At 38.0% G+C, this 26514-nt stretch overlaps 1 protein-coding gene across 1 annotated transcript in view; it reads right to left on the reverse strand.

Moving 5' to 3' along the window:
- SNRNP200 (small nuclear ribonucleoprotein U5 subunit 200) overlaps nucleotides 1-26514 on the reverse strand; it is a 167092-nt gene that overhangs the window by 72342 nt on the left and 68236 nt on the right. Inside the window, exons 22-30 of the mRNA XM_033948563.1 lie at nucleotides 18655-18807; nucleotides 15502-15582; nucleotides 15044-15127; nucleotides 11297-11403; nucleotides 10854-10972; nucleotides 7242-7396; nucleotides 6343-6532; nucleotides 5573-5746; nucleotides 3208-3368 (exon numbers count right to left, since the gene is read on the reverse strand). Coding sequence (XP_033804454.1) covers nucleotides 3208-3368; nucleotides 5573-5746; nucleotides 6343-6532; nucleotides 7242-7396; nucleotides 10854-10972; nucleotides 11297-11403; nucleotides 15044-15127; nucleotides 15502-15582; nucleotides 18655-18807 — 1224 coding nt within the window. The remainder of the gene's footprint in view (nucleotides 1-3207; nucleotides 3369-5572; nucleotides 5747-6342; nucleotides 6533-7241; nucleotides 7397-10853; nucleotides 10973-11296; nucleotides 11404-15043; nucleotides 15128-15501; nucleotides 15583-18654; nucleotides 18808-26514) is intronic.

Below are 26514 nucleotides of genomic sequence, written 5' to 3' on the forward strand. Positions count from 1 at the left end.
CGCTAGGTTATTAGAAACAAATATATAATCAATTCGTGAAAAGGATTTGTGGACCTGAGAACAAAAAGAAAATTCCTGATCATTAAAATGAAGAATACGCCATATATCTACTAAATCACAAGATTGAATCAAATTATCTAAGCCTAATGATTTCATAATTCTACTTGGTTTTTTATCCAAAATTGGATCCATTACAGCATTGAAATCTCCTGCTACTATTAAATTAGATGTAGCCAGTGGTAAAAGTAATTGTTGAATTTGTTTGAAAAACTCCATTTGATTCGTATTAGGAGCATATAAATTGAATAAATTCATGGTTGTATTTCCCAGATCCATTTCGACATGCACCCATCTACCTAAGGGGTCATAATTTATTAATTTGAAATTCGCATTGCATTTTTTGTTTATCAGAATAGCCACTCCAGCTTTTTTCTTTAAAGCCGGTGCAAATAAACATTTAGAAATCCAACCCCCAGATATTTTTTTAGATTCAGTTTCAGAAAGATGGGTCTCTTGTATGAAGTAGATATCCGCATTTTGATTTTTAAGGAACGATAATATTTTCTTTTTCTTAATAGGATGATTTAAACCATTGACATTCATAGAATAAATTTTTATATCCATCTTATTTATCATTAAATTTTAACCAATATTCTATGATAATATACATGATTAGATCTCAGCACAATTAATATATATTGATTCCCATTCCCACCCTCTATTTTCCCTCCCGACCCTCCCACTATCAATGTTTGTCCTGGAACACACATTGGTCATGCAAAACCTAAATCCCCTCCCCCAGGCAACTAATCATTCATAAAAATATTCTCTAATTCAATACATTTCATATTTCTTTATCCACCTTATTATTCATTTAAACCTTCATTAAATCCCCTTGTATATTATAGTTCATATCAAATTTAATTTGATAAATCATATTAATCTTTTCAAGTCTTAGATATAAATAATATATTACCCCTTCAATAAATTAATTATATTTCATATATAGTTCTAATTTCATATATTCAAATTAGATATATCTATTCCTATATATATAATATATATAATAATAAATATTTTAGTAAATCATTTTATATATTTGAAAATCATCATTTATAGTATCGTAATATGTATAGATAAATATTTATATCAAAAAGATTTTATAATTAATACCTATGTTATAATAATTTCCCATTCATTTAACCGAATCCAAAAAAATTTTTCCATTAATATTAGCAGAATTAAATATAGATGTAGTAATTCATATAAATTATAATTGGATAAATCATCTTAATATTTTCAAGTATTAGATAAAAATAATATATTCTCCCTACAATAAATTTAATATATGTAAAATATAATTCTAATTCCATATATCATATTGTAATAATAACATTTTTAAACATCATCATTTATAATAACCTAATATGTATAGGAATTAAATATCTATGTTATAATAATTTCCACACTCATTTAATCAAATCTAAAATAATTTTTTTTCCAATTAATAATAGCAGTATTAAATATATATGCATAACATCCAATATATTAATAATTGAATCAAAAATTATAAAATATTTTTTTTTTTTAAATGGATGGAATAAAATCAAAAATTAATTTAAGTCATAAAATTCAATATATTGTAATAAAATTTGAATCAAAAATTGTCATTCTTATTTTATCTTGCATTTTCTATATCCTTTCTTCAGATGAAACTTCCATTTTATTCTGATTATATGTAGACATTAGTTCCTCTTCTTTTTTCTTTCTTTATTTCCATCTATTTTCATTAGATAAATTTGCTTTATTCTGCTTTATTATGTAGACATTGGTTCTTCTTGTGTCAAAAATTCTTTCAGTTTAGCAGGATCTTGAAAATACATAGATTTATTTCCTGTAGAAATTCTCATTGTAGACGGATAGTAAAGACCATACATGTAGCCCTTTTCTTTTAATTGTTGTCTGAATGTAAGGAATTGTTTCCTTATATTTGCAGTATCTTTAGCAAAGTCAGGAACAAAAATCAGTTTAGATCCTTTATAGTTTAGGTTTTTATTTGCTTTTGCCACTTTTAAGATCTCAAATGCTTGTTGGTATCTTAATACTTTGAAGATCAGAGGTCTAGGAGCTGTCTGGTTTGTTTGTTTTCTTGTGGGGATTCTGTGGGCACGTTCTATCTCCAACGGCCATTTAGAATTCAGCTGCAGCAGTTTAGGCAAAAGATTTTCCAAGAACTGTATAGGGTTTTCTCCTTCAATATTTTCAGCTAAGCCAAGGATTCTAATATTCTTTCTTTTTCCTCGATTCTCCATATCAATTAGTTGATTTTTTAAGGCTGTTACATTTTTCTTTTCCTCTTCACACTTTTGTGTGAAAGTTTCCAACTGACAGATTCTTTCCTCCATCACAGACATTCTTTGTCTGTCAGTTTGGATTTCTTGTTTCAGGTTAATCAACTCTTCCTTCACTTCTGATAATTTGTTGGCATTATCAGTCAGCATTATTTTGATTTTAAATAATTCCGCCATGATGTCAGCTTTTTCATTAATTTCATCTGCTTCCAGCGGGATTGGTACGCTGGACGGCAATACAGGGGTTACCTTTGACCTTTTTGCCGACACTCCCGAAGTACAAGGTTTTTCATTTTTTCCTTGCCTTATCGCTGCCATTTCCGCCGTTGATTTTTATTATTTTTAAGTCGGACAAGTAAATAAATAGTTTTATTTTATTCAGTTGTTGCCTGGGACTCAGGAGCTCTGCGGTTAAGCTGCCATATCGTGCGCGCTCCAAGCTACGCCCCTTCAGGATTATTTCTGAAAATGGTAACTTATTGGTTGAGGGAGGAAGAATGAAACTGTAATGATACCTGGGCATGGATGAGAAATGATGGAGCTGCGGTGGCTTCCCAGAAATAAACCATGACAGAACTGAGATCTAGGAATAAGGGTAGGTAGAATGGAGTAGTGATAGGATATGGAGAAAGCATTAAACTAATATGGGACTCAGGAGGTAAGTGGATATGCACTGTCATGTAACCTGGCAACTTGGAGGTAGGGAATGATGGAATTCCAATGGGATTTCAGAGAGGAAGGGTCTCTAGAGGAAGGGTAAAGATTTGATGGAATCTGAGGGCTGGAGGAGAACAGATCTGTGATGGATTCTATGGTGGAGTGGAAGAATGGAGCTAGAATGGGTGCCTCCCCATACCTGTTCTGCAAGAGCCTCCATAGGAGTGATATACACACAACGTCCTTCTGAGTTCTGCAGCCACATTCTCAAGATAGCAAACTCTGCACAGATCGTCTTTCCACTACCTGTGGGGGCTCCAATGAAGACATTGTCATCACTGTTATACACAGTGTTAAACACTAAAAGCAAAGAAAAAAGAAAAGCAGGTTATCACAGCTTTACAACATGTTACATATTTAAAAGTTATGACTTATCTTAAGTACTTAAGACAAACACAAGAAAGAAAGGTTGACAGCTGTTATACACGGTATACTACACTAGGAAGAATAAAAAGGAGTGCCTAGATCACCAATGGTGTTTGAAAGGACCAGACCCCCCCCCCCCCACAGGCAACTAATCTGCAAGATGCACTGAATTTACACCTCTTTGGTATGCGAGTGCATTATTCAAACCTTTTCATGTTATGTATGACTCTACTTTGGAGCACTGTTATGATTCTGTTTTATACTAACGTCTCTTATTTATTGATTTTGTTTAATATTTAAAGGAGTAGTTTTATGATTTATACTAATACTGTTTTATATGTTCATTTACAGTTTTATTGTCCCTGACACAACCATTGAAAGAAAGGAACATGATCATGTTGGGCTTTTAGTTATGCTATTTTAACTTGTGGTGGATACATGTTTTTAACTTTGGATAATTTTTATCAATCAATCTGCTGATTTTGTTGCCAACAATGGACCAGGATACCAGAACAGTCACCAGCCTTCAGAATGGATGTAGACAAGAACTATATTCCAACTTTGACCAGAACACTCCACCATACAATCTCTAGGTGCAATAGTCCATAATTCTGGATACTGTTAAAAGTCAGGGTGAATTTCCAAATCTCCAATTCAGGGCTTCTTTCCACCCAGCACCTTTTTTTCTTGGGTAAAATACACATTCTGGTATTTGCAGAGCCTCCTGGCTCTTCTACTTAAAGAAAAACACCTGGTTGGACAGCTTATACAATACACAAATCAGGTTCTTTCCGTGGCCTAGCTTTATGCAAATCAGCCTTCTTATAGTCGTTTCTAATCAGCTCTGTGGGGGTAATTCTTGCAAAAACACAGCTTCTACAAACAATATCTAGACACTGAGCCCTTTTAATGAGCAGCAGGAATTCAACTGAACAGCCATCATGCCTTGGAAAGAACAGCACTCTATCCTCCACTCCCCACCCCTACCCCCACTCCCATCTGTAAGTCTTAAGATACAAAGAAAAAAAACTTCCAAAATCAAACAGGCAAAAACACAGGAGAACTTCCCTCACATTCAAGCTACCTTGTTTACAGACTATTTTTCTGCACTCTCCCCCCTCCCCCCACAGGCTTTTTTTTGGGCTGGAGTTGCTCAGGCCCTGCAGTCTTTCCTTTTTCCTCTACTGGGTAACTTTCCTCCAGTATCATCTTCTACTGGCTTCTTTCCCTCTCTGCTTTCTGGGGAAAGCTTTTATGGAGCCTTTGGAACAAAACTCCCCCCACTTCTAAGGTGGCCTCCACCCTTCTAGAATTCTCCTCCCATATTTTTTCAGCAGGGATAGTACTCCTAAGTCTCTCCTTCCTGGGGTCTTGCAGGAAATAACTTTAGGCCCAAATTTTATGAGAGTTGTAGTTTCCTGCTTATTTAAAGAGAACCTACCCTTTCTGTGCTCTAACCCAGTGTTTCTCAACTTCTTCAAGCCCTAAGTCTAACAAATATCAACAGAGTGGCTGACCCACAAGCCTTCCTTCTGACGTCAGCTCTGACATCGGAGCGAAGGTTTCCAGGTCAGCCACATGCAGCATGAAAAAGCCACTGACGTATCCCTGGAACAAGTGCCGCTGAAGGCAGGAAGGAACAGCCTACCTGGAAGGAGGTAACTAGGATCCCCAGCTGACCCAGAAGGCTTTCCTCAGACATCAGCTCTGACATCGGAGGGAAGCATTTTGGGTTGGCTTCGGTAGAGGGGGCAGGCAGAAAGGAAGGCGTGAGATCCCCGGTGGCAGCAGCGGTTTTAGTAGAGGGCAGGCAATAAGGAGAGCATAGGATCTTCGGTGGCAGCTATGAAGGAGGAAGGGCGTGGGACCCGCACAGTGCTGTGTAACCCCAACAAGTGGCTCACGTACCCCTAAGGGTACACGTACTGCATGTTGAGAAACACTGCTCTAGCCCATAAGCAGGGAGCTAGAGTATCTTCACACCATGACACTCCCTGTCACAATATTTAGAATTTTTTTTATTGTTGGGTAGAACAGAGAAATAGTTCATAGTAAATATGGCCGATTTAGAGATAGATTGGAAGTTTGCTGCAAGAAAATCCCACATGTATGCACAGAGATTTGGTTGACTGGCGTACCTTGGGTCTGGATGGGGTTGAAAAATGGGAACTTGTCTTGGTAAAGACTCTCAAAAGCACTGTTCCTCAGGGCAGAAACAGGAAGTGGCTGTAAATCCAACAACTCAGTGGGTGGAGGATATTTCTCTGGTAAGATCAAGTGGCGGAAAGACACAGGCAACTGAGTCTCACATGCTGAGTAAAAAGGAAACAGCAGCAACATAATTACACCAGAGTATATTGCTAATACACTCAATCAAGCACACAAACAACATGAAATATTTTTTAAAAAAGTACAGGTTATCAACTTAGCAAAAGAAAAAATAAAATATAATAGAAAAACAATTTTCTAGTTATCGACACTTAATTAAAATGACTTATTTACAAAATTCCGGATCTGAAGCACAAGCTAACAAGTCACTGTCTGCACTAGAGTCAAGTAAAATATCTTAGTTCATGTCCAGGATATCAGGTTCTATTTCTTTTCCATTCAATGAGGTCTATTTCACATTACACCTGGTAATCAATAGTAACAAATATTCAGCTTTTTATTACACAACTATGGTAATGAAGAAGACCTAAGTTCTGCCCAGTTGGTGTTCTACTCTTTGTTACATAAACCAATGCCAGCTGCAGTCATGAACAGGCCTAAACCTAATGTGCCAGAAGACTCATCTGCAGCCCTGCTATGCTACTACTATAATTCCTTCTCATCCTACTCTCCAGTATCTCAGGTACAACAGAGTCCAGCCCACCAATGACAAGAGCCTCAGCATAAAGAAAGAACTTACAGAGCCAGCGGTCTGAGACTACTCTGATGAAGTACTGTGGGGGCAATGGCTCAAAGACTGGCACAAAGAAAGTGATGAGGTGTTCATCTTGAGCATATTTAGCTTTCAGCAGGAAATATTCATTGTGCAATATCACTTCACTGTCTACATCCTCTACCAAGATCCAGAAGGCCTCCGAGGAGCCATGCACCTAAGAAGGAAATAATTGGGGGAAAAATGTAAAGAGGAAAGCAGGGTATGAGGTTACTGCCAGGCAAACAGGGTGTTTAGTCTACAGTCATACACAGACAGATAAGTAAAGTATCAGATCATTAACCTGGAATATACTCTCCTCCATTCAGAGACATGGCCATTTAACTCTACTCCCTGTTTTCTATCTTTTAACTGATTTCCAATCCACCAAAATATGTTACTTCCTATGACACAACTTTTTAAATTTTGTCTGAAGTCTTTCATGGTGAACTTTTGTCAAAAGATTTATCTACATATTTATTCATGCCTTAAGAAAATCCATGATAAATCTGTTGTATTTAAAACAGTAGAATGCCCTTTGCTAGATTGGACTGAATATAACAAGAAAACAGTGAGACCTGATGCCAAAGCCACTACTAAAGTCTACTAAAGGGTGTTAAGCCCTAATGTGTGCTTAGCATACATGAAAATGCTTAATGCAAGGCTACCTCTTCGCTCCTTCTGGGTGGTGTGCTGTCTGGATATTCTATACTGGAGCCTGGACATAGCTCAGCATTAATATCTGGGGATAATTTAACTAATGGCTGTAAATGGCTTTAAAAAACTGCCGACTGTTGCAGGTTGAATATCTATCCCTTTATTTTTTACTTTTTCTGTAGTTCAGACTGTATTCCTGTGCGATTTATTTAGCCAGTTCTACAACTTACCTTCTCATCCCATTGGAAGTCAGGAGTGACTGTGAGCTCCACCTTCAGTGTAGACCTTGTGATGGGTTGTAGGTGGACAGAAAGATCCAGCTTTGGAAAGAGATGCACATATTTATGAATAGTCTTACCCATCTTAGGCATCCGGATCAGCTCTCCTGCAAAGAGACATGAAGGAGTCTCTGCCATAAGACATCAACTGCTGCACATATTACATATCTACCTATCTACTGTACTGGTGCTTAATTTATGGTCTTTTTCTTTTCACCAGTAAGCTCCCTCTGTGCCTGTCTTTTTATTTGCTCACATCTTTTTTAGTATTAGCTTAAGGTGAACTACATTCGGTGGTGGTTCATAGTCTTAAGCGCGCGCCGACAAACGAGCGCCGACAATTCAACGCAAGACTTCAGCATGCCGCAGGAAAACCTTCTTTTAAAGGGTTCCGACGGGGGATGTTGGTGGGGAACCCCCCCCCCACTTTACTTAATAGGGATCTCGCTGGCATAGGGGGGGGGGTTGGAGGGTTGTAACCCCACATTATACTGGAAACTTAACTTTTTCCCTATTTTTTAGGGAAAAAGTTAAATTTTCAGTATAATGTGGGGGGTTACACCCCGAACACAGCAGCGCGATCCCTATTATGTAGAGTGGGGGGTTCCCCCTCACACCCCTCATCGGAGCCCTTTAAAAGAAGGTTTTCCTGCGGCGCGCTGAAGTCTTACGCTGAATTGTCAGCGCGCATTTGTCTCGCGTGGTTTTGTCCCATCACCACATTTGGTACACTAGGTATTTCTTTGTTCCTAGAGAGCTTATAATTTAACTCCCCCCCACACACACACTTTATTAAGCCACGGTAGAAGTTTTTACCATAGCCCAGAGTGCTAAATGCTCTGACGCTGCTCTGATGCTCATAGAATTGCTATGCACCAGTGACGTAGGCACTGGTCACGGAAGATGCTTAGGTGCCACCTACTTTTTTAAGTTAATTGTTTTGTAATTGGCTTTTAAGAGCACATTCAATTATCATGCCATTTATTTTTTTTTCCAATTTTTTATTCAGTTTTAAAAACTTACAATAAGTGTGACAGTATGTAGAGCATTTTAAACTCAATTACAACACTTAATATTCTGTTAAAATCCATATCAGAAATTATCCCCCCTCCCCCTAATCAAATACATTCATTAAATCCAGGAAACCTATCATAAACCCCATTCCTAAATACCTTATCTAATAGTCAAATCAAAAAAACCCTTCCCCCCTCCCTGGATGTGCAATTTAAGGGGAAAAATAATATTCAATCATTACAATATTTTGCTAATGGCTCCCAAATCTCCTGAAACTTTTTAAAATTCCCCTGTGTAGCTACTGTCCTTTCCATTTTATACATGTGACATAATGAGTTCCACCAGAAACTGTAATTAAGTCTCATCCAGTTTTTCCAATTACTCATAATCAGTTGTATGGCAACCCCAGTCATAATAAGTAAAAGCCTTTTAAAGCCAGTTAAAACAAATTAAGTTAGGCTCCGTTAGGCATGCTTCAGATGCCTACTGCTACCTAACTTTATGTAGCCCTTACAGAATTTTCTCCTTTCTGGTTAACACTGCCTTGCTCTTGCCCCACACCAGCAAAAAAAAAAAAAAAAATCAGGAAAAGTAATGGACTTAGCACACGCTGAACAGTTACCCACCACAAAATGCTTTAATGTGCCTTGCACTGTCCTGGATCTAATGTCTGTCTGCTGAGATAATCCGCTTGAATATTGTCCACCCTGGCCACGTGCGCCACAGAGATTGCCTGCAGGTGAATTTCTGTCCAAGAGAACAATGCTTTCGCTTCCTGCTGGAGCGGAGCACTCTTGGTGCCTCCCTTCCTGTTGACATAGGCCACTGCAATGGCACTGTCGGAAAAGAATGACTGCTTTGCCCTCCAGCAAAAACTGTAGTCGCTGTAATGCCAGATGAATGGCTCGCAGTTCCAGCCTGTTGGCAGACCATTTCCGCTGAGACAGAGTCTAATGTTCTTGAACTGGGTGACCATTGCAATGAGTCCCCCAAGTAAACAAGTTAGTATCCATCGTTAGTATGACCCAGGAATTGATCTAGAGTGGGAGTCCATTCGCTAAAGACTGTGGATGGAGCCACCAGCTCATGCTGCTTTGGGCTACCACTGTCCAAGGGAGTGGAACTTAAGAGTCTCTCTGAAGCAACCAGTGAGACAATGTGTCCTGGAGGGGACACATATGCGCCTTTGCCCAGGGCACCACCTCTGTTGTGGCCGCCATCAACCCAAGGATCTGAATATAATGCCACACAGTAGGCGCTAGCTTGAACAACAGGTCTGCAATTTGACCATGAAGCTTGTTTGCATGCTTTTGGAAGAGACTCTACCTTCTAATGTGTTAAATAAGACCCCCAGTATTCCAGGGACTGTGTCAGAACTAAGTGGCTCTTTCAAAAGTTCACAATCCAGTCCAGACTCTGCAACGTCTCCACAACTGCCGCTAGCACCTTTTCTCCTTCCGTTCAGGACAGTGCTCTGATGAACCAATCGTCCAACTATGAATGCACACGCCAAACTGCTCTGACGTTCTGTAGAGATGAGCAGCCACTGCCACTATAACTTTGGTGAAAGTTTGGGGCACCATTGCCAGCCCAAAGGGAAGCACTGAGGATTGGTAGTTATTTTCCAACACATGGAATTTCAGGAACTTTCTGTGTTCTGGGAAGATTGGGTTGAATGTAAGCTTACGTCAAATCTATGGAGGCCAAAAATTCTCCTGACTCTACCGCTGCAACGACAGCCCGAACAGTCTCCATCCAGAACCAATGACCTCCTAGGACTGCGTGCATGTATTTGAGATCCAGGATGGGTCTTCCATCCTCTGAGCCTTTCTTGGGTACAACAATGTATATCAAGTATCTGCCAGAGCCTGAGTCTTCTGAAAGGACTGGTTCTATGGCTTGAAAATCTAACAACCTTCGCAACGTTGCCCAGACCTTTACCACCTTCTCTGGCTGACCCACTGGCAAATCCACGAACCAGTTGGAGACAGGGCATGCAAACTATCTTGTAATGCTTTCTGATAATCTCCAGGACCCAGAGGTTGGTCGTTATTTGTTCCCAGGCCTCACCATAGTCCGAGAGTCAACTTCCAATCTTCAGAGGAATGGCTTGAGGGCTGGCGTCATTGTCTAAGGAGGAAGAAGAGCTTCTTTTTTTTCTTTTGTTTGTGTATAAAATAAGTTAGATATGACTGGCAAGCTGTTAGATGGGAGGAAAAAACACCCGGGTAGAGAGAACACCTTTGCATACTCCGGAGCCCCTATTAAGGTTTTTATGAACTTTGAGAGAGCAACTGTACCTGCTGGAAACTGTCAGGGATGATGTTACTCACACATATGGATGCAGATCCCCTGTTTGACCACAGAGAAATATGGGCTGGGGGAAGGAGGAGTATGTGGGGAGTTATTGCTGGGTTATATGTGTAAGGGAGTTAAGAGACTGAGGCTGAAACATGGTTTGTGGATTACAGCAGGAGGAAGAGGAAGGCATGTAAATACATATCATAGCAGAGAGATGAATAATATTGGGAGAGGGGAGAATGTTCTTACCTATCTCATTGTGGTTCAGGTCATACAGTCGCTCAAATGGAAAGTTTTTCTTCTCTATTTTCTTTACCACTTCCTCAGGAAGTTTCCGGAATTGACGCAATGGGCACATGGACTGCCACCTATGGAGGCAAAGGAAAGTTGACATAAAACATCAGAACAGAGCAATGTTAGGGTGAGAAGCCAGGAGATTTGCTGAAATGTCAGGGCAAGTATAGAATGGAGGACGGGCTGGCATTGGGACGAGAGTAATGGTTAATTCATAGATGAAGCAGAGACTGGTTCAAGAATGAGTGCAGGATGATATGGAGGCTAACCCTGGGTCAATACAAGGATAGGTGGGGGATGAGTCAGGGAAAGGATGAGACAAAGATGGTGCAGAGATTGGAAAAGGCAGGAAACAGTACAAAGGCTGATGAGCATTTTATAAAAATAGTTTCTCTTACATTCTTTTGTCAATCATCTTGCACAAGGTCAAGGTTTTGTCTGTTAGTTGTGCCCATCCCCGGTTGAGGACAATCTCAAAGATTGCTCGCATGAGGCGCCCTGCAGACTGAAAGCAGAGAGGGTAGATGCTATTATGAGATAGTCACATCTAGGCCGTTTGCTCTGTCATCCTAGAAAGAATAAGATGATTTGATCAGTATGCAATGGCTTCACCACACTGCCCCAGAAGTGAATTTGGTGGCTATCCAAGACCAGTGTAAGGGTATTAGATTCACTAGGAGAACCTTCAGCCTTGCATCTCATCCAATTAACCTTTATGTCCTTTGCCCCTCCAGTTATGACCATCCCAACAATTTCCTTCCCAGAATAATCTGGGTAAAAGGGTTATTTTAAAACTGCCCACTCTCTCCACTGATAAAAGTACCCCATGTTTTCTCAGGGTTTCCGCAACTGGCATTGTGGTTGTGGCAGGTTTCCAGGTCTCACTGTGTCTTTGTAATTGTGGGTTCACTGACCCGATTGGGAACAGGGCAGTCCACCAATTTGAATTTTGGCGGGAAAGTCAGCTGGTCAGAAATTTGAATTTTATTGAAAAGTCCATAGAATGGAAAAAACTCTGGTAGGTTTAAAGATGTTCTTCCCCGTAGAGCTGGGTTAGATGTTCTCTCAGTGTTTCCACAGCTGGCATTGTGCTTGTTGCAGGTTTCCAGATCTCGCAGCGAGACCCGGAAATCTGCAACAAGTACCTCATGTTTCTTTGAATTTGAAGGTCATAAGATATTATTTTGAGAAGGCATATATTAGTTATATATGAATTTGGGAGGGGGTGGGGGTTAAATCTTATTGGTGTATGATATTGAAGACTTTTCAAGTGATGTTGTATTATAATTGTTTGATATTTACTGTGCACTTGATGTAAGTTATAAAATGAATAAAGAATTAAAAAAAAAAAAAAAAAAAAGAATCTATATGGTTGATGTCAGATGCTCTTTGGTATCTCCCAAAAGCTGCTGTCCCAAGTGACTGACTAGTCATCATGGAGATGATGCGGTATATAAACTTAAGGTTTAGATTAGATTAAATTAGATTAGTCCTGCCTAACAGTTGTGATGGCCCTGCAGCTACCCACTGTCCTGCTCACGAGGGATGATGTATACAGTATGTGAAGGGAAGTATACTGAGTGAGAGGGCTATCTCGGTTAAGTAAGTGGGAAAGGTGCAGAAAAATTTAGTCTTATTTGTTAATTTCCTTGAATCTTCTAGACCAGTGGTTCCCAACCCTGTCCTGGAGGAACACCAGGCCAATTGGGTTTTCAGGCTAGCCCTAATGAATATGCATGAAGCAAATTTGCATGCCTATCACTTCCATCATATGCAAATCTCTCTCATGCATATTCATTAGGGCTAGCCTGAAAACCCGATTGGCTTGGTGTTCCTCCAGGACAGGGTTGGGAATCACTGTTCTAGACCAATCCAGATGGTGAGTGCTTTGGAAATAAACTTTTGATTTGTTGACTCCCGGCTGCTGTAAGTTGTCCACCTCTTTTTCTCTCAAGTTCTCTTATGTAGGGGTTTTCCCATTCTATTTCTCCAGTTGTTTGTAACTATTTTGTGCTCAAATTTTTTTGCGACATCCTCACCATATTATAGATGGTGGTAAAGAAGGTAAAGGTGGTAAAGGTGAGGTGCTTAATCTCCTAATGTCAAAGCAATAGAATAGAGTTAACCACCACATTAAACCAGTAAAACATTCAATGGAAAAATATAATACAACCATCAAACTTTCAGTAGAGGTAAGAGAAGAAGAAAAGAGGTGGCAATATAAGGATACTTGAAAGAGAAAAAAAAATCAGCAGTCTTTTATATCCTAGAAGATTTTATCATCTTTCATAACGCAAGCAGAAGATGACAAGACTTTTCTGAGAACACTTGCCCCAAGGTGGCCTCTTCCTGCCCCAAGGTGGCATATCTAATCTATAATGTTCGACAAAAGACCAAGTATCCACTGATGTCTTTCAGAGATATATCTGTGCTTTGCCCAGAAAGAAGCCTGTGCCCTCACCTTAAAGCAAAATGTACTAAGGAGATCACCTCTCTTACCCATCTAGAAAAGGATGAGCTGGAAGCTGTCTGTTCCTTACCAGGGCTGCTGAACATGGCGTCGGCCTTCCTAAACAAAGCCATCTTTAGAGAATGTGTACACAGAGACATATCCTAAGCCTAGCCCTGGGATGTGGAAGGCGGCCTTTATGAAGAAATTACTTGTAGAATAGAACTCTGCTGCTCATTTAATTACTCAAACCTCAAGATATGATCATCTCTCTACGGTCCTGGTTTTTTCTTCATTGACTGCCAATTGATAAAAGGATTCATTAAAAAAAATTTTTAGTTTTTAAAAATCTTAGTTTTTAAAAGATTTTTTAAAAATGAGGCACACTAGATTCTATCTACCACTTTGAAAATATATAAGCCTATTATTAGTGCTTTAAGATCTGCTGACAATTTTTTTTTTTGGGGGGGAGAACCCTAGTTTACATGGCCTTAGATCTTCTATATTCTAAGTAATGAGACCTACTTTATGGAATTTGTTGCCCACTGACCTATTTATTCCAGAAGGCATTTTCATAACAACTAAATAAAGGTTGGACTAGCTCTCAATTGCTTATTTACTGCAGAAGTCATTTACAGTAAGAGCTGGTGATGTGGAATTGATGTAGAGTTTGTCTTGTGTGATATGTGAATATGTTTATGCTTTTCCTAAAATATTAAACATGGATATTTTGATTATTATTGTACTCTGCTAGGAACTTTAAGCAGGTACTCTAAGGAATTTTTCTATCTGTCCCAGCGGGCTCACAATCTAACTATGGTACCTAGGGAAATGGAGGGTTAAGTGACTTGCCCAGGGTCACAAGGAGCAGCACTGGAATTGAACCCACAATTTCAGGGTGCTGAGACAGCAGCTCTGACCACTAAGTCACTTCTCTAGAGTTCAACTGCAAAGGCCCCAAAATCAAAGTCGATGGTCTGTAAAAGCTTGAAAATTGCTATTTTCTCCAACCTCAGCACAGAGGCTATGAGAAAAAGGAAAACATTGTTCAAGTACAGATATATATACTTAAAAGCAGGGTACCGGGCTAGCATCTAATTCCTGGCAAGACTCAATTTTTGGATAAAAGTGAGAAGCGGCAGTGACTTTTGCATATCAAAAAAGCTGACAGAGGACACAAGGCTTAGCCCAGCCTGGGACTATCCAAAGAATGGAACAGACAGCCCAGAGCTCAGCTGCTCTGGGAACAAAAAATGTAGGTAAAGTCTTAGAAACCGAGCCCCCTCCAAGGAGCCAGGAGAGGAAAGAGTGCCTGTGGAGGTCCTTACTTCAGACAGTGCTGAGAGTAGATGAGTAGGTGCAAGTGTTGGAGGCATTGTGCAGCTCTTGAAGGTCGATCTGGATGGTGAAACCACACCCCTACTGCAAAGGGTCCCAGGGGCTAAGACTCAACTTTTGAACAGTGTGCTAGCCCTGAATTTATAAACAGGCAAGGGAGGAGAGCACACCATCATCTGTTAAAAAGGGAAAAATCCCCTAAATCTGGACTGGTGTAGCAGAATATGGAATTTTATATTTACATTGGTTCATACCACAGAAAGCTTCAAATAAAACTGACCAATTCCAACTGGTTCATTTTGACCCAGAGCCCTTTGAGCCACACAAATAGGAGATAAGAACACTCAAAGCCACTCACCTGTGTTACATAAACCATGTCAGCCATCAGAGCAAAACCTTCCAACTTCAGCTGAGAGATAAAAGCCTGAAGCAGTACATTAATCTACAGAAAGAGAGACAGGCCCACAGTGATTACATGAAATTCTTAAGCAATGAGACTTGAAGAGCTATAGAAGGGTTTGGTAACATGTAAGTAGATATTAAGAGGAACAGAGGTAAGCAATACAATGATGTAGTCTTCAAACCACTGCAACATTATAGAAGCAATGCATGGGACATCTCAGAAACTGTTACATTGTTTGTATGTCTGGAATATAGATAAAGTTCTTGGCACTGTATGTGGGAGATACTCTAGCAGTAGGCAGTGCTCTACCCCATGGAAAGAAAAAAGGGTAAGCTTTCTTAGGAAGGCAGGAAAAAGAATGCTCTTTCATGTCAAACGCAGTAAGTTAGAAAGGGAAGGGTTGGCAGAGTTACTTTGGCACTTGGTTCTTCGATGCTCTCTTTCACAGGTATTGGGACTCTCTCCAACAGCTTTTGCAGTTCCAGCTTCTCCTCCTGTAACAAAAGAAAAGACAGAGATTGGTCAACTACTCAAAAGAAACTATATCCCATACCTCTGACATCCAGGGTCTCCTGGATTCAAACACAGGCATTTCCTTCTACTCTAAACCAACTATACTGTCTTATCCAGATGCATATTTCTTTTTATTTTCTATACACAAGCAAACCCAAAATAATCTTGCAATATCTACAGATACACCACGATTATTGCTAAGTTCAACAACAAGGAAAAGAAAGGAACAAAGGGGAGTGAATAGACAGAAAGCATAAGTGTATTCTACAGGAAGAGATGAGGAAATTAGGTCTTATCTGCTAATATTTTTTCCTTTAAGGCACTCCAGACTGTTAGATTATGCATGTCTACCAGCAAGAGTCTGAAATTACTTCACTTTGAAACTGAATAAGATCCCTATGTGGTTCCTTGCCAGCAATATGTCGACTAGCAAAGAAGAAAACCCTTGGGATCCTCAAGTGGCTGATCCCTTGACTCATCAGTCATATACATACAATCATAATATGATTGTTTAGCACTCAGTTCAGTTTAGAGTTTTGTTTTTTTTAAACAATCAGAGACCCTTGAGCTTGTCCTCTGGCAAACCTTAGCCTCCCCAAGACCTTTAACCAACTCTTCTCTGAAAAGCATGGAATCCCTAAAGGGTAATAGATAGATAGCTTAGACTTGGAATCAATGCCCACAGACCAATCCCTTAGCCACAAAGTTCTGTGTGCAGCAATAACCCTTTCTTTTATTTTAAGCAATGTATCCTCCCTATTTGCCCATGTGTATCATGTTGCGCCTGTATTGTAATTGTTTATGCGTTCTCTTTGATTATAAAAGCGGTATATCAAGACTTAAACAAACTTGAAACTTAAGAGTAGATTAAGGCTGAGGATGAATGATTTACATTTATGATAGTGTTTTATTGAAATTTTTCTATCAATTTAAATACTTTTGGATTTTGGCAACTACGTGTTATTGTGTTGTTTGTATTCATAATTATGTATGTTTAATATGTACAACACCTAGACTTAAGCGATTTATAAATTAAAAAAATAAATACTTTCTTATCAGACTGCTAGCTGGGAATCTGAGCTTTGCCCATTAATACTTATCTCTGTTTCATATTTTCATTTTAGAAAATTACTGAATACTTAAAGCTTGATGTAACTTTATAAAATTATTTTTTGTAATATTAAGCCTACTTCTGCACAATATATATATATTCTTTATGAAAGCACTCTTAGCTGTCTTTTGTCAGTAATTTCACTTCCTAATGAGAATCTTCTACAAGGGTATTGAACCCGGGACCTGGTTCACTTCAACATTACCCCTCCAAAACCTTACATTTGGGGGGCAAAACCTTACACTTATCCTTTTCAAAACGTTTTTGGGAAGTAATGATGACTGGTTAATATGTTTTGTTTTATTGATTATGATTTTGTAGTTCACTGTGCTTATAAAGTTTTTCTTATTCTGTTATCTGCATAGAGCTGGAAGGTTTTGCAAAATAAAAATAAAGTGTTATGTTCAGTAACAGCCCAACATTAAGTCTCAAAAAAAAATAAAAAAAATAAAAAATACTATAACCATAATTATTCTCACAGGGACTCAGTGACATCACTTAATGCTCAAAAACTTTAATAGCCAAAAGCGTTGTGTGTCATATCGTCTCAGTCCTTTAGTTTTCAATTATTTTCATTAATTATTTCATTCACTATCAAAAAGTTTTACTTAACTTCATAACACTGGTCCAAACAATCTGGGAAGTTTTATTCAACATGTTTCACATATTGCTTTTTCAAGGATACTTCCTAAAAAAAGCCACACATCTATATTAGTGGAGGAGTTGGATGGCATTAATGATATTGGTAAGGGGTTGTGATAATTTTTAAAGGCTGCCATCAATAAAGGTAAGGGCATCACAGTAAGAATGGCAATATCGTCCTGAGTCACTTGGAAGGAACAGGAACCAGGGTCTTAGATCCATGGAGGCTGTTGCATCCTCTCTGATGGCACAGAGGATGAATGGACTTCACGATGAGGGCAAGTCAAGGATACTGTCAACATTGGTGCCATGCCTTGATGAGGAGCGATGCCAAAAAATTCTAGCATTCACCTATTGTCCTGCATCACCTTCGCTAAGCATCAATGAATAAGAGGTTAAATTCTTCCTCTACTTTAGACAGGATTTGGATGATGACTGCTCCCGATGGGTTCTACCAGTGCTCATGCTGAGAGAATGATGGAGACACTCTAGATGTTGATACACCCCAAACATCTGATAGTTCCTAGATTCATGGAGACCAACGTTTCCAATGCCAATGAGTTAATCTTATCATGTGAAAGCTTTTCTCTTTGCATTTCTCTTCCATAATCCTTCTTTGACATCCATGAACAGAAAAAAAACAGAGAGGATCACGGTGCGGTCCCAGGCACCAGGAATAGGTATCCATAACGGACATGGTGCTGTTGCACAGGGACTATCTTTTGAAGCTGCAGGGGTCTTCTTCTGAGGCATCTCATCTGGAAAAATAGCTGCAGTGAAATCAAACAACTTGAAGGTGACAAAAATTCCCCGGCAGCCCACAGAGAGCTAAGAAAAAAGAAAATAACTTAAAAACAACTCACCAAAAAAAGGACTATGAAACTTACTAGGATCTTGTGAAAGAGCCCATCTGAATACAATAGGACTTCAAGACAAAAAAAAAAAAAAGATGAAATGCCTTAAAAAGTTTGGAGCTGAGGTAACAGGACAAAAACAAATCCATTCAGCTCCATTACAAATGTTTAGACTGAGGAGATCCCACATGCCAGTGGCAGTCAGAACAGGTTTGCATATATACTGAGTGTATGCAAATGCTTTTAAGAAATTGCTGAGATAGTGCTTCCCATGCACTAGGCTCCATCAGTTATATCACCCATCTGTAAAGATTTTAAAGACTTCCTTGCCCTCAGAGAATAAGGAATACTGCATATGAATATCAAGGAGAAAGATCTCTTTTCAATCCACAAAACGAAACCCCACCCAATAATATGTACCATACCAACAACTTCTGGCAGCTCACCTCTCGAACAGTGATGTTCTTAAACTCAGAAGAGAGGGAGAAAACACGAAAAAGCTCAATTTCACTCAGTGTTGGCTTCAGCAGTTGGTTGTAGGTCTGCATCGTCTCATTGGTGATGTAATAGTGACTAGCAATGCGACCCAACTCTGTCACCTATGAAAGTAAGGATGACACCAATTTATCAGCAGAACAATAAAGGATACCCCATCTTTATTACCCTCCCACCCCCATCCAACAGATCCTACTTTAAAATTTAGCCATCAATAACAACTTGTGACTGTGACAGGTTTTCATCTGAGCCATGAAATGCAAGTTGATGTGTATGAAAATATCAAGAAGCATTATAAATACTGCATCTTACATGAGCATTTAGACAAAAACATCACAGTACACCACTATGACTAAGACACAGAATGTGTCTTCAATCAGTAGACTTTAGTTGAAGTCTCAGCACAGATCATATTATCCTTTTCTTCTGTGAGGCCTAGTTGCTGGAACCTTGTACTTTATTACTTAAAGGAACTTAGAAAACAGCTTAGATCCCGGTCATTCAAAACAGTTTGCATTAATATTGCTAAAGTATGCATTTGTATCTAAAACACACAGTTTATTTTCAGGTGGTACACAGTACCAGCACCTTTTCCAACCTGCAAAAAATGCCCACCAACTGAGAACTGGCAGAAGTAAGCATAACGAGCAGTTCAGGGCCTTTGTACACAGGCTCAGTATCTGTCAGTCCCACCCCTTCTTACACAAGATGGGGCAGAACCGGCAGATACTGAAAGCACACACAAGCTCCAGGACTCTCCTCGCTTACTTTTGCTTCTGCTACAGACCTGAAAGGATGGAGATATTGACAGAGGCAGCAGTAGCAGCAACATAATATTACCTGTGGATTCTATGAGCGACACCACAGAGAATGTAGACAGCTGGCACCTCTCTTCCTCCCCCAGCACTTCTACTGCTCTCCACACAGTCTCATGTGATTTACCCTCCCCTTTTTTCTCATCATTATTTTTATTTAAAGGTGTAACATGCTTAGATATATTTCATTTGCAGAATAGTAAATACACTTGAATTGTGAAATTAAGAGGCATGATTAAATTTCACCTTCCTTTCATCCAGCTAGAACCATCCAAACCAGTGCAATGTACCAGAGCTCTATCCTTTAGGGCAGGAAGAAGACTCCCTGCACAACTGCCCTGCAAAGGCACCGTCATCTCTAACCCATACATCAATTCTGTAATGCTTCACAAAAGAATGACGGGGTGGACCAAAGTGCCGCCTTGCAAATATCTTCTGGGGTAATTGCTTTAAATTCTGCCCAGGAGGTGGCATGAGTCCTGGTTGAATGGCCCCCAAAACCTACTTGGACCACTTTCGGAGCCAAAATGTAGACTGCCTCTATAATCACCTTAATCCAGTGAGCAACTGATGTCTTAGATGTCACCTTCCCTTTATGCTGCTCATGAAATAGCACAAACAGATGATCAGATTTTCTAAAGCCATTAGTGACCAAAACTCTGCACATATCTGTCTTTGGAAAGACAGGTAAGAAAACTATCTGATTCACATGAAAGGGAGAAACTACCTTTGGCAAAAAGGAAGGTATTGTATGAAGTGATACAGTCTGTTCCTCATCTCCTTCAGGATCACTTAAGACCAGCAGAGAAATTGACTGATTCATATGAAAGGCCAACACCACTTTAGGCAGAAAAGACAACATTGACCGTGGAAAAACAGGAAGAAAGGTTCCTGGGAAGATGAGGTCTATGAGATCCTGTAAGCTGAGGCAATGTCAACTAAGAAAACTGTCTTGAAGGTAATATTTTTACAACCCGTCAGGGGTTCAAAGGATGAGAAAGCCAAGGCAGATAAGACCAGATTCAAATTCCATTGAGGCACCACTGGTTGACAAGGAGGCCAGATGAACTCAACTCCCCTAAGAAAATGTATAACATCTATAGAGGAAGCTATAGACTTTCCCCAAAATCGGCCCTCAAAAGGCAAAATTTCCAAGTTCCAAGTTTATTAAAAATTTGTTATACAGGGGGCGTGGCTTGGACACGCAATCGGATGGACGGGTGAACGAGCAGCTCCGTATTAGCAGGATTAAAATAAGAAGATATAAGCTATAAATATTAGTTTTGTTCCCTCTGCTGGTGAAATTAGGGTATAATATGGCTTCAAATAAACAACAAAAAGGAGAGATGTCGGGTGTAACTTCAGGAAAAAGATCAAAGCCAGAGCCATTGTCTCCCACGAAAGTGCGGTTGACAAAGGAAGATCGTAAAGACATCTTTGCGGGGTTACAACAAATTAAAGACATTATGACTAATAATTCAAAACTCTTCTGGAAGTTAAAGAAGAAGTAGCTAACCTTACCAAAAGGATGGAAGTTATGGATTTTAAATTTTACCAGCTAGAAAAACGTACAGAAAGGAATGAAACTACGATACAGCAATATAAAATTGACAAGAAAATAATTGAAAATTTAGGAAGAGATTTGGAAGATTGCATTAATAGGAGCAAAAGAAATAATTTGAGACTTATTGGGATTCCAGAGGGAGTAGAAAAAAACGATCCGATTGCTTTCCTGGAAAATTTCCTTCCAAAAATCCTTCCTCTCAAAACTAGATTTCCGTTCGAATTTGAAAGGGCTCAGAAGGTCCTGGCAAAGAGGTCTAGTCAGCAACAAGGACTACGTCCCTTAATTTTTCGTCTTTTAAGATATCAGCAGGTGATAGAAATTATCAGGCTGGCAAAGGAAAATAGGAATTTAAGATGCCAGGACTCTAAAATATACATCGTACCTGATTTTGCTAAAAGTACTACATATAAGAGGAAACAGCTGTTAGAGTTGCGACCTAAACTGAGATCCATTGGTGCTAGATATGGGTTAATGTACCCTGCTATAATGAGGGTAACGTATGACAATAAAACTTTGAACTTTGAAGATCCTATAAAATTACAAGAATTTCTGAAGAGTTGTGAACAACCAATGTCTTCTTGAGAAAGACAACTTTAATTCATAACCTTTAAGATTTCAATTTTTTTTTTTAAAAGAGATATTGAAGTCTTTCTTTCAATTGAAAGTAATTGAAAGCTTATTGAACCTTATATGGGAAGTCATTGATGTTTATGGAACCATTTTGGAAAATACTTAAGTACCTGATTGTAAAAACCGCTTAGATAGGGAGGGATAGGGAGGGAAAAATATTGGAAAGATGTTGTTATGAAAAATAAGGAGATATATGTAATAGGATGGGATATTTATTGTTGTGCATTACTGGGTATAATAAAATGTTTAAAGTATTTGAGGAAGAAGGATGGGGGGAGGGACAGATTTCATGTCAGATTAATTGTATTATCAAAAAGGGATGTATAATTATATATAAATTTGGAAGGAATATTTTATTGATATGGAAAAGGGTGGGAGGTGGGGGGGGGGAATAAAAACATGTATAATAATATTGTTTAAGAATGCCAAGTGTGTTATGTAAATTAATTGTAATAATACTGTACACTTGTTGAAAGAAATAAAAAGGAATAAAGATTTTAAAAAAACCAAAAAAAAAAAAAAAACCGCTTAGATAACCTCGATAGGCAGTATACCAAATCCTAATAAACTTGAAACTAAACGGTAAACTTTAGAATGCTGCCTTTGATCGTTAAGGCTATTTGCATATTTCTATGACATCTTAGGGTAGAATGGAATAGCTATGGTTTCTCAAATTGAATCAAAACAGCAATGTAATGTAAATACAAAGTCAGCTTGAATACTTTATGACCATTAGAGGGCAGTGTCATATAAATACTAAATACTTATCAAACAATAGTTCTTCTTGTGGTTACTTTGCAAAAGCTAAACACAGGAATGGAAGAATTTCTACTAAACTTAGTGTAATAGTGGAAAGTTGGATGTAAATACCTATGGTGATGACGGTGAAAGGGATGATCTGGATATATGGCAGTGATACATACTGGAAGCGGATGGTTGCAGTGCGTTTTATACACGCAGGAATGGATGTATTCGTGACAATAACTGGAGAGTAATATGATCATCTTATTTGAGGCCAACGGAAAGTATTACAGCAAAGTCAGCGCAATGAATCTGAGGAACAGGAATGGCAAGAGCAGTTGCTCCTTTCAAAACAAATGCCCTTTAGTGTCATTTACGATATCAGTCAGCAAAACTTGGGAACGTCCTATCAGACCATTCTTCAGAGATGTCATCATTCGCTGGTTTGAAGAAGAATGGATTCCAAGGCGAGAGGGCTTTGAGAGAAACACAGAAACCTTTGCACCTTGGTTTCATGGTTTTATTAACTGGTAGACATCAGAAACTTTACTCATGAACAAGTCCGAGGGTGCATTCCTGGACCGTGTTAGTGAGAAAATTTGTACACCCATAACATTTTACATTTATTGGAAAGTGGTAGAGTGGGTTTTCATTAAACCAAACACAGAACTAGGGGCTGATAAGTATGATGAGCTGTGGAAGCCTGTCTCTACTTAAAGGATGAGGATGGCTCGGTTTTTAATTCCCTCTAGTTCTGAGAAATGTGCACTGGTTTTGAAATAGCTGGGTCATCATTGCAATTTCATTGCTCATTTTCAATGACCTTAAATATAATGAGAAAATCACGTTTTATGGAAACTTTCTTTGAAATGGTCTGGTAGGTGTGTTTTCCTATTAGCTGTCAAGCTGTCCTTTCTGACAGTACATGTTGGTATGAGCGGAGACGTGTAAAAGTTGTAAGTTGTAAGGATTTTGGATCTTTTGTTTATTTACCTGGTTAATTAGTGAGGGCAGAGCTTCATTACTAGCCACATTTTTGTGTTTATATCTTTTGTTTTTAATGTGGTCCCAATAAAAGAAACAGAACTGAGTTTTCTGTATGTTACATAGGATATAGAGGTTAGACGATATTGGGTGATAGTTACTGTGCTTGAATTTGAGAATGCTTTGATAACTGATCTAATTTTGGGGTAATTAGTATTTTCAATCCTATGATTTACAGTGATGTATGGTTTTAAATGGGCTTTAATTGCTTTTATGGAATAAAACAATATTATAGAAGGTGAGGTAACCTTAATTTATTAGGTTTGTCTTTTATTACTTAATGCTTACCTATATAAGAATAATAGGAGTGAAGAATGAGGATTTATGTTAGAGATATATACACCAAGCAATTTAGTTAATTTAATAATTATATTTGATTCTTTGTATTATTACATAAGAAGAAAGTATGATAAGATACTATTTTAAGGGAATAGATATTAAAGTTGATGTGCATTCATTGAGATTTTGAATAAATTATTAGTATGGGTAATTTTATGCCTAAATAATAAGGTTAATGATATATGGGAATTTAGATATATATAAATTGCAATGATAATGAATAATTTATTTATGAGTATGGTAAATCATTTATATATAATTAGGGTTGGTATAATATGGATAGCTTATTATATTTTGATAATAGAATATAATATTTTATCCTGTAGAGGTTTTCTCGTCACCTGAATCCACGTGTGTATCCAAGTTTTCACTTTTAGTTTGGGGGGGATGGGAGGGGAAGGGTTGGGGATATGGAGAGTGGGTATTGGGTGGGTGGGGTTTTGATTTTTTTGCTTTCAGATATGGGGAAAGTGATAGTATAGTTTATTTTCAATATATTTTTATTTATTTGAAGATTTTTGGAAGTTCAATTTATAAAAAGGTATAATGTTTTTGAAAATATTTTCGTTAAATGTAAATGATCTAAACCATCCGATTAAGAGGAAAAAAACGCTCTTATTCTTAAAAAATCAGAATGCGGATATCTGTTATATCTATCTGCTGAAGAGTCCAAAAAGCTGGAGTGAAAAAAAGAAGAGTCCAAAAATTGGGTGAAACATTGTTTTTTTGCCCCTGCGGTAGGGAAAAAGGCCAGAGTTGCTATTTTGGTTAACAAAAAATGTAATGCAGTGTTTAATATGGTAGCTTATGATCCATTAGGAAGATGGTAGCATGTTAACATGAGTATGGGTAATACTACTCTGGCGCTTTTCAATGTATATGCCCCTAATTCGAACCAAATAGAGTTTTTTAAGTCTCTGCAACAGTTGGTTTTGCCACTGGCTGCTTTTAATTTAGTAGTGGCGGGAGATTTTAATGCTGTTATGGATCCTTTAATGGATAAAAGACCTAATAAAATTATAAAGTCATTAGGTTTAGATAATTTTGTACAATCTTCCAATTTAAAAGATATATGGCGTATTCTTCATTTTAATGATCGAGAATTTTCTTTTTGTTCTCATGTTCATAAATCTTTTTCAAGAATAGATTATGTTTTTATTTTGGATCATCTAATACATCAAGTAACACAAGCCTCCATTGATCCAATTATTTTGTCTGATCATGGTGGGGTGTGGGTTGAATTTAATGTTATTGATCAAGATAATAGTAGACCAATATGGAGATTTGATAATACATTGCTTGCAGATCCAAAATTCTGTGAAGATTTTCAATTAAAAATTAACAAATATTTTCAAATTAATAGTACAGAGGAAATCTCAATGGAAACTTTATGGGATGCTTTTAAGGCAACCATGAGAAGGCAAATTATTTCATATTCAGCTTATGTTAAGAAACAAATAAAAGTGCAATTTTCTAACTTAGAAAAATAAATTAAGATTTTAGAATCAAAATTGATTGATAAATGGGAACATTCAACATTACAAGCTCTTTTAAAAACTAAATGTAAATACAATGAAATTTCTTCTAAATTAGTAAGGAATGATATTTTTTCGATGCAAGCTTTATATTATGGAAACTCTAATAAGGCGGGAAGACTATTGGCTAATTATCTTAAAGTAAAGTAAAGAAAATCAAAAATAAGTATAATTAAAGATGAAAAAGGAGTTATATATTCTCAAATTGGTCCTATTTTAAAACAATTTTTAAATTTCTATAAAGCCCTTTATTCTTCTGAGCCTTATTTAGATAGAGAAAAGGATGGCTTTGAATTTTTAAATTTAATTGAGGGTCCAAAAGTTCCTGATCATATAAAAAGAAGTTTTGAAGAGCCTATATCACTAAAAGAATTACAAACAGCATTGGGACCGCTCTTAGAGTTGGGACCGCTCCAGGTGGTGATGGTTATACTGTAGAGTTCTATAACTCATTTCAAATTACCCTATTACCTCATTGTTTTGCCGAAGCCAAATAAAGATCCTACATTGGTTTCAAATTACAGGCCTATTTCTTTAATTAATGTGGATGGGAAATTATTGGCTAATCTCTTGGCCTTATGTTTGGCAAAGGCTCTTCTTTATATAATTGGTATGCATCAAACGGGTTTTGTTGCTCAGAGGTACTCTTCCAATAATACTAGATAGGCTTTTCACATGTTATATCTAACAAAGGACTTAAATGACCCGGCCTTCTCTGTGTCCTTAGATGCAGAGAAGGCTTTTGATCGGGTAGAATGGGCCTTTATGTATCAGGCTATGGAATGGTTTGGTATGGGTTCAGGATTTATACAAATGATTCAAACGTTGCATAGCTCTCCTGTTGCTAGATTATATATTGATAATAATTTTCCAGATTCTTTCAAGTTGCAAAGGGGGGTTAGACAAGGTTGTCCTTTGTCTCCCTTGTTGTTTGATATAGTACTTGAACCCTTGTTATTAGCTATTCAACAGGTAAAGGAGATACAGGGTATTCCATGTTCTGGAAAGGAATATAAGGTATCTACTTATGCATATGATATACTGCTTCATTTGAGGAATCCTGAAACAACCATTCCATGTTTGCTTGATTTGATTGAGAAATTTTGGAAATTTTCAGGATATAAAATAAATTGGACTAAA

This window comes from Geotrypetes seraphini, chromosome 6 (genome assembly GCF_902459505.1).
Source record: "Geotrypetes seraphini chromosome 6, aGeoSer1.1, whole genome shotgun sequence".
In the NCBI taxonomy this organism is placed as follows: domain Eukaryota; kingdom Metazoa; phylum Chordata; class Amphibia; order Gymnophiona; family Dermophiidae; genus Geotrypetes; species Geotrypetes seraphini.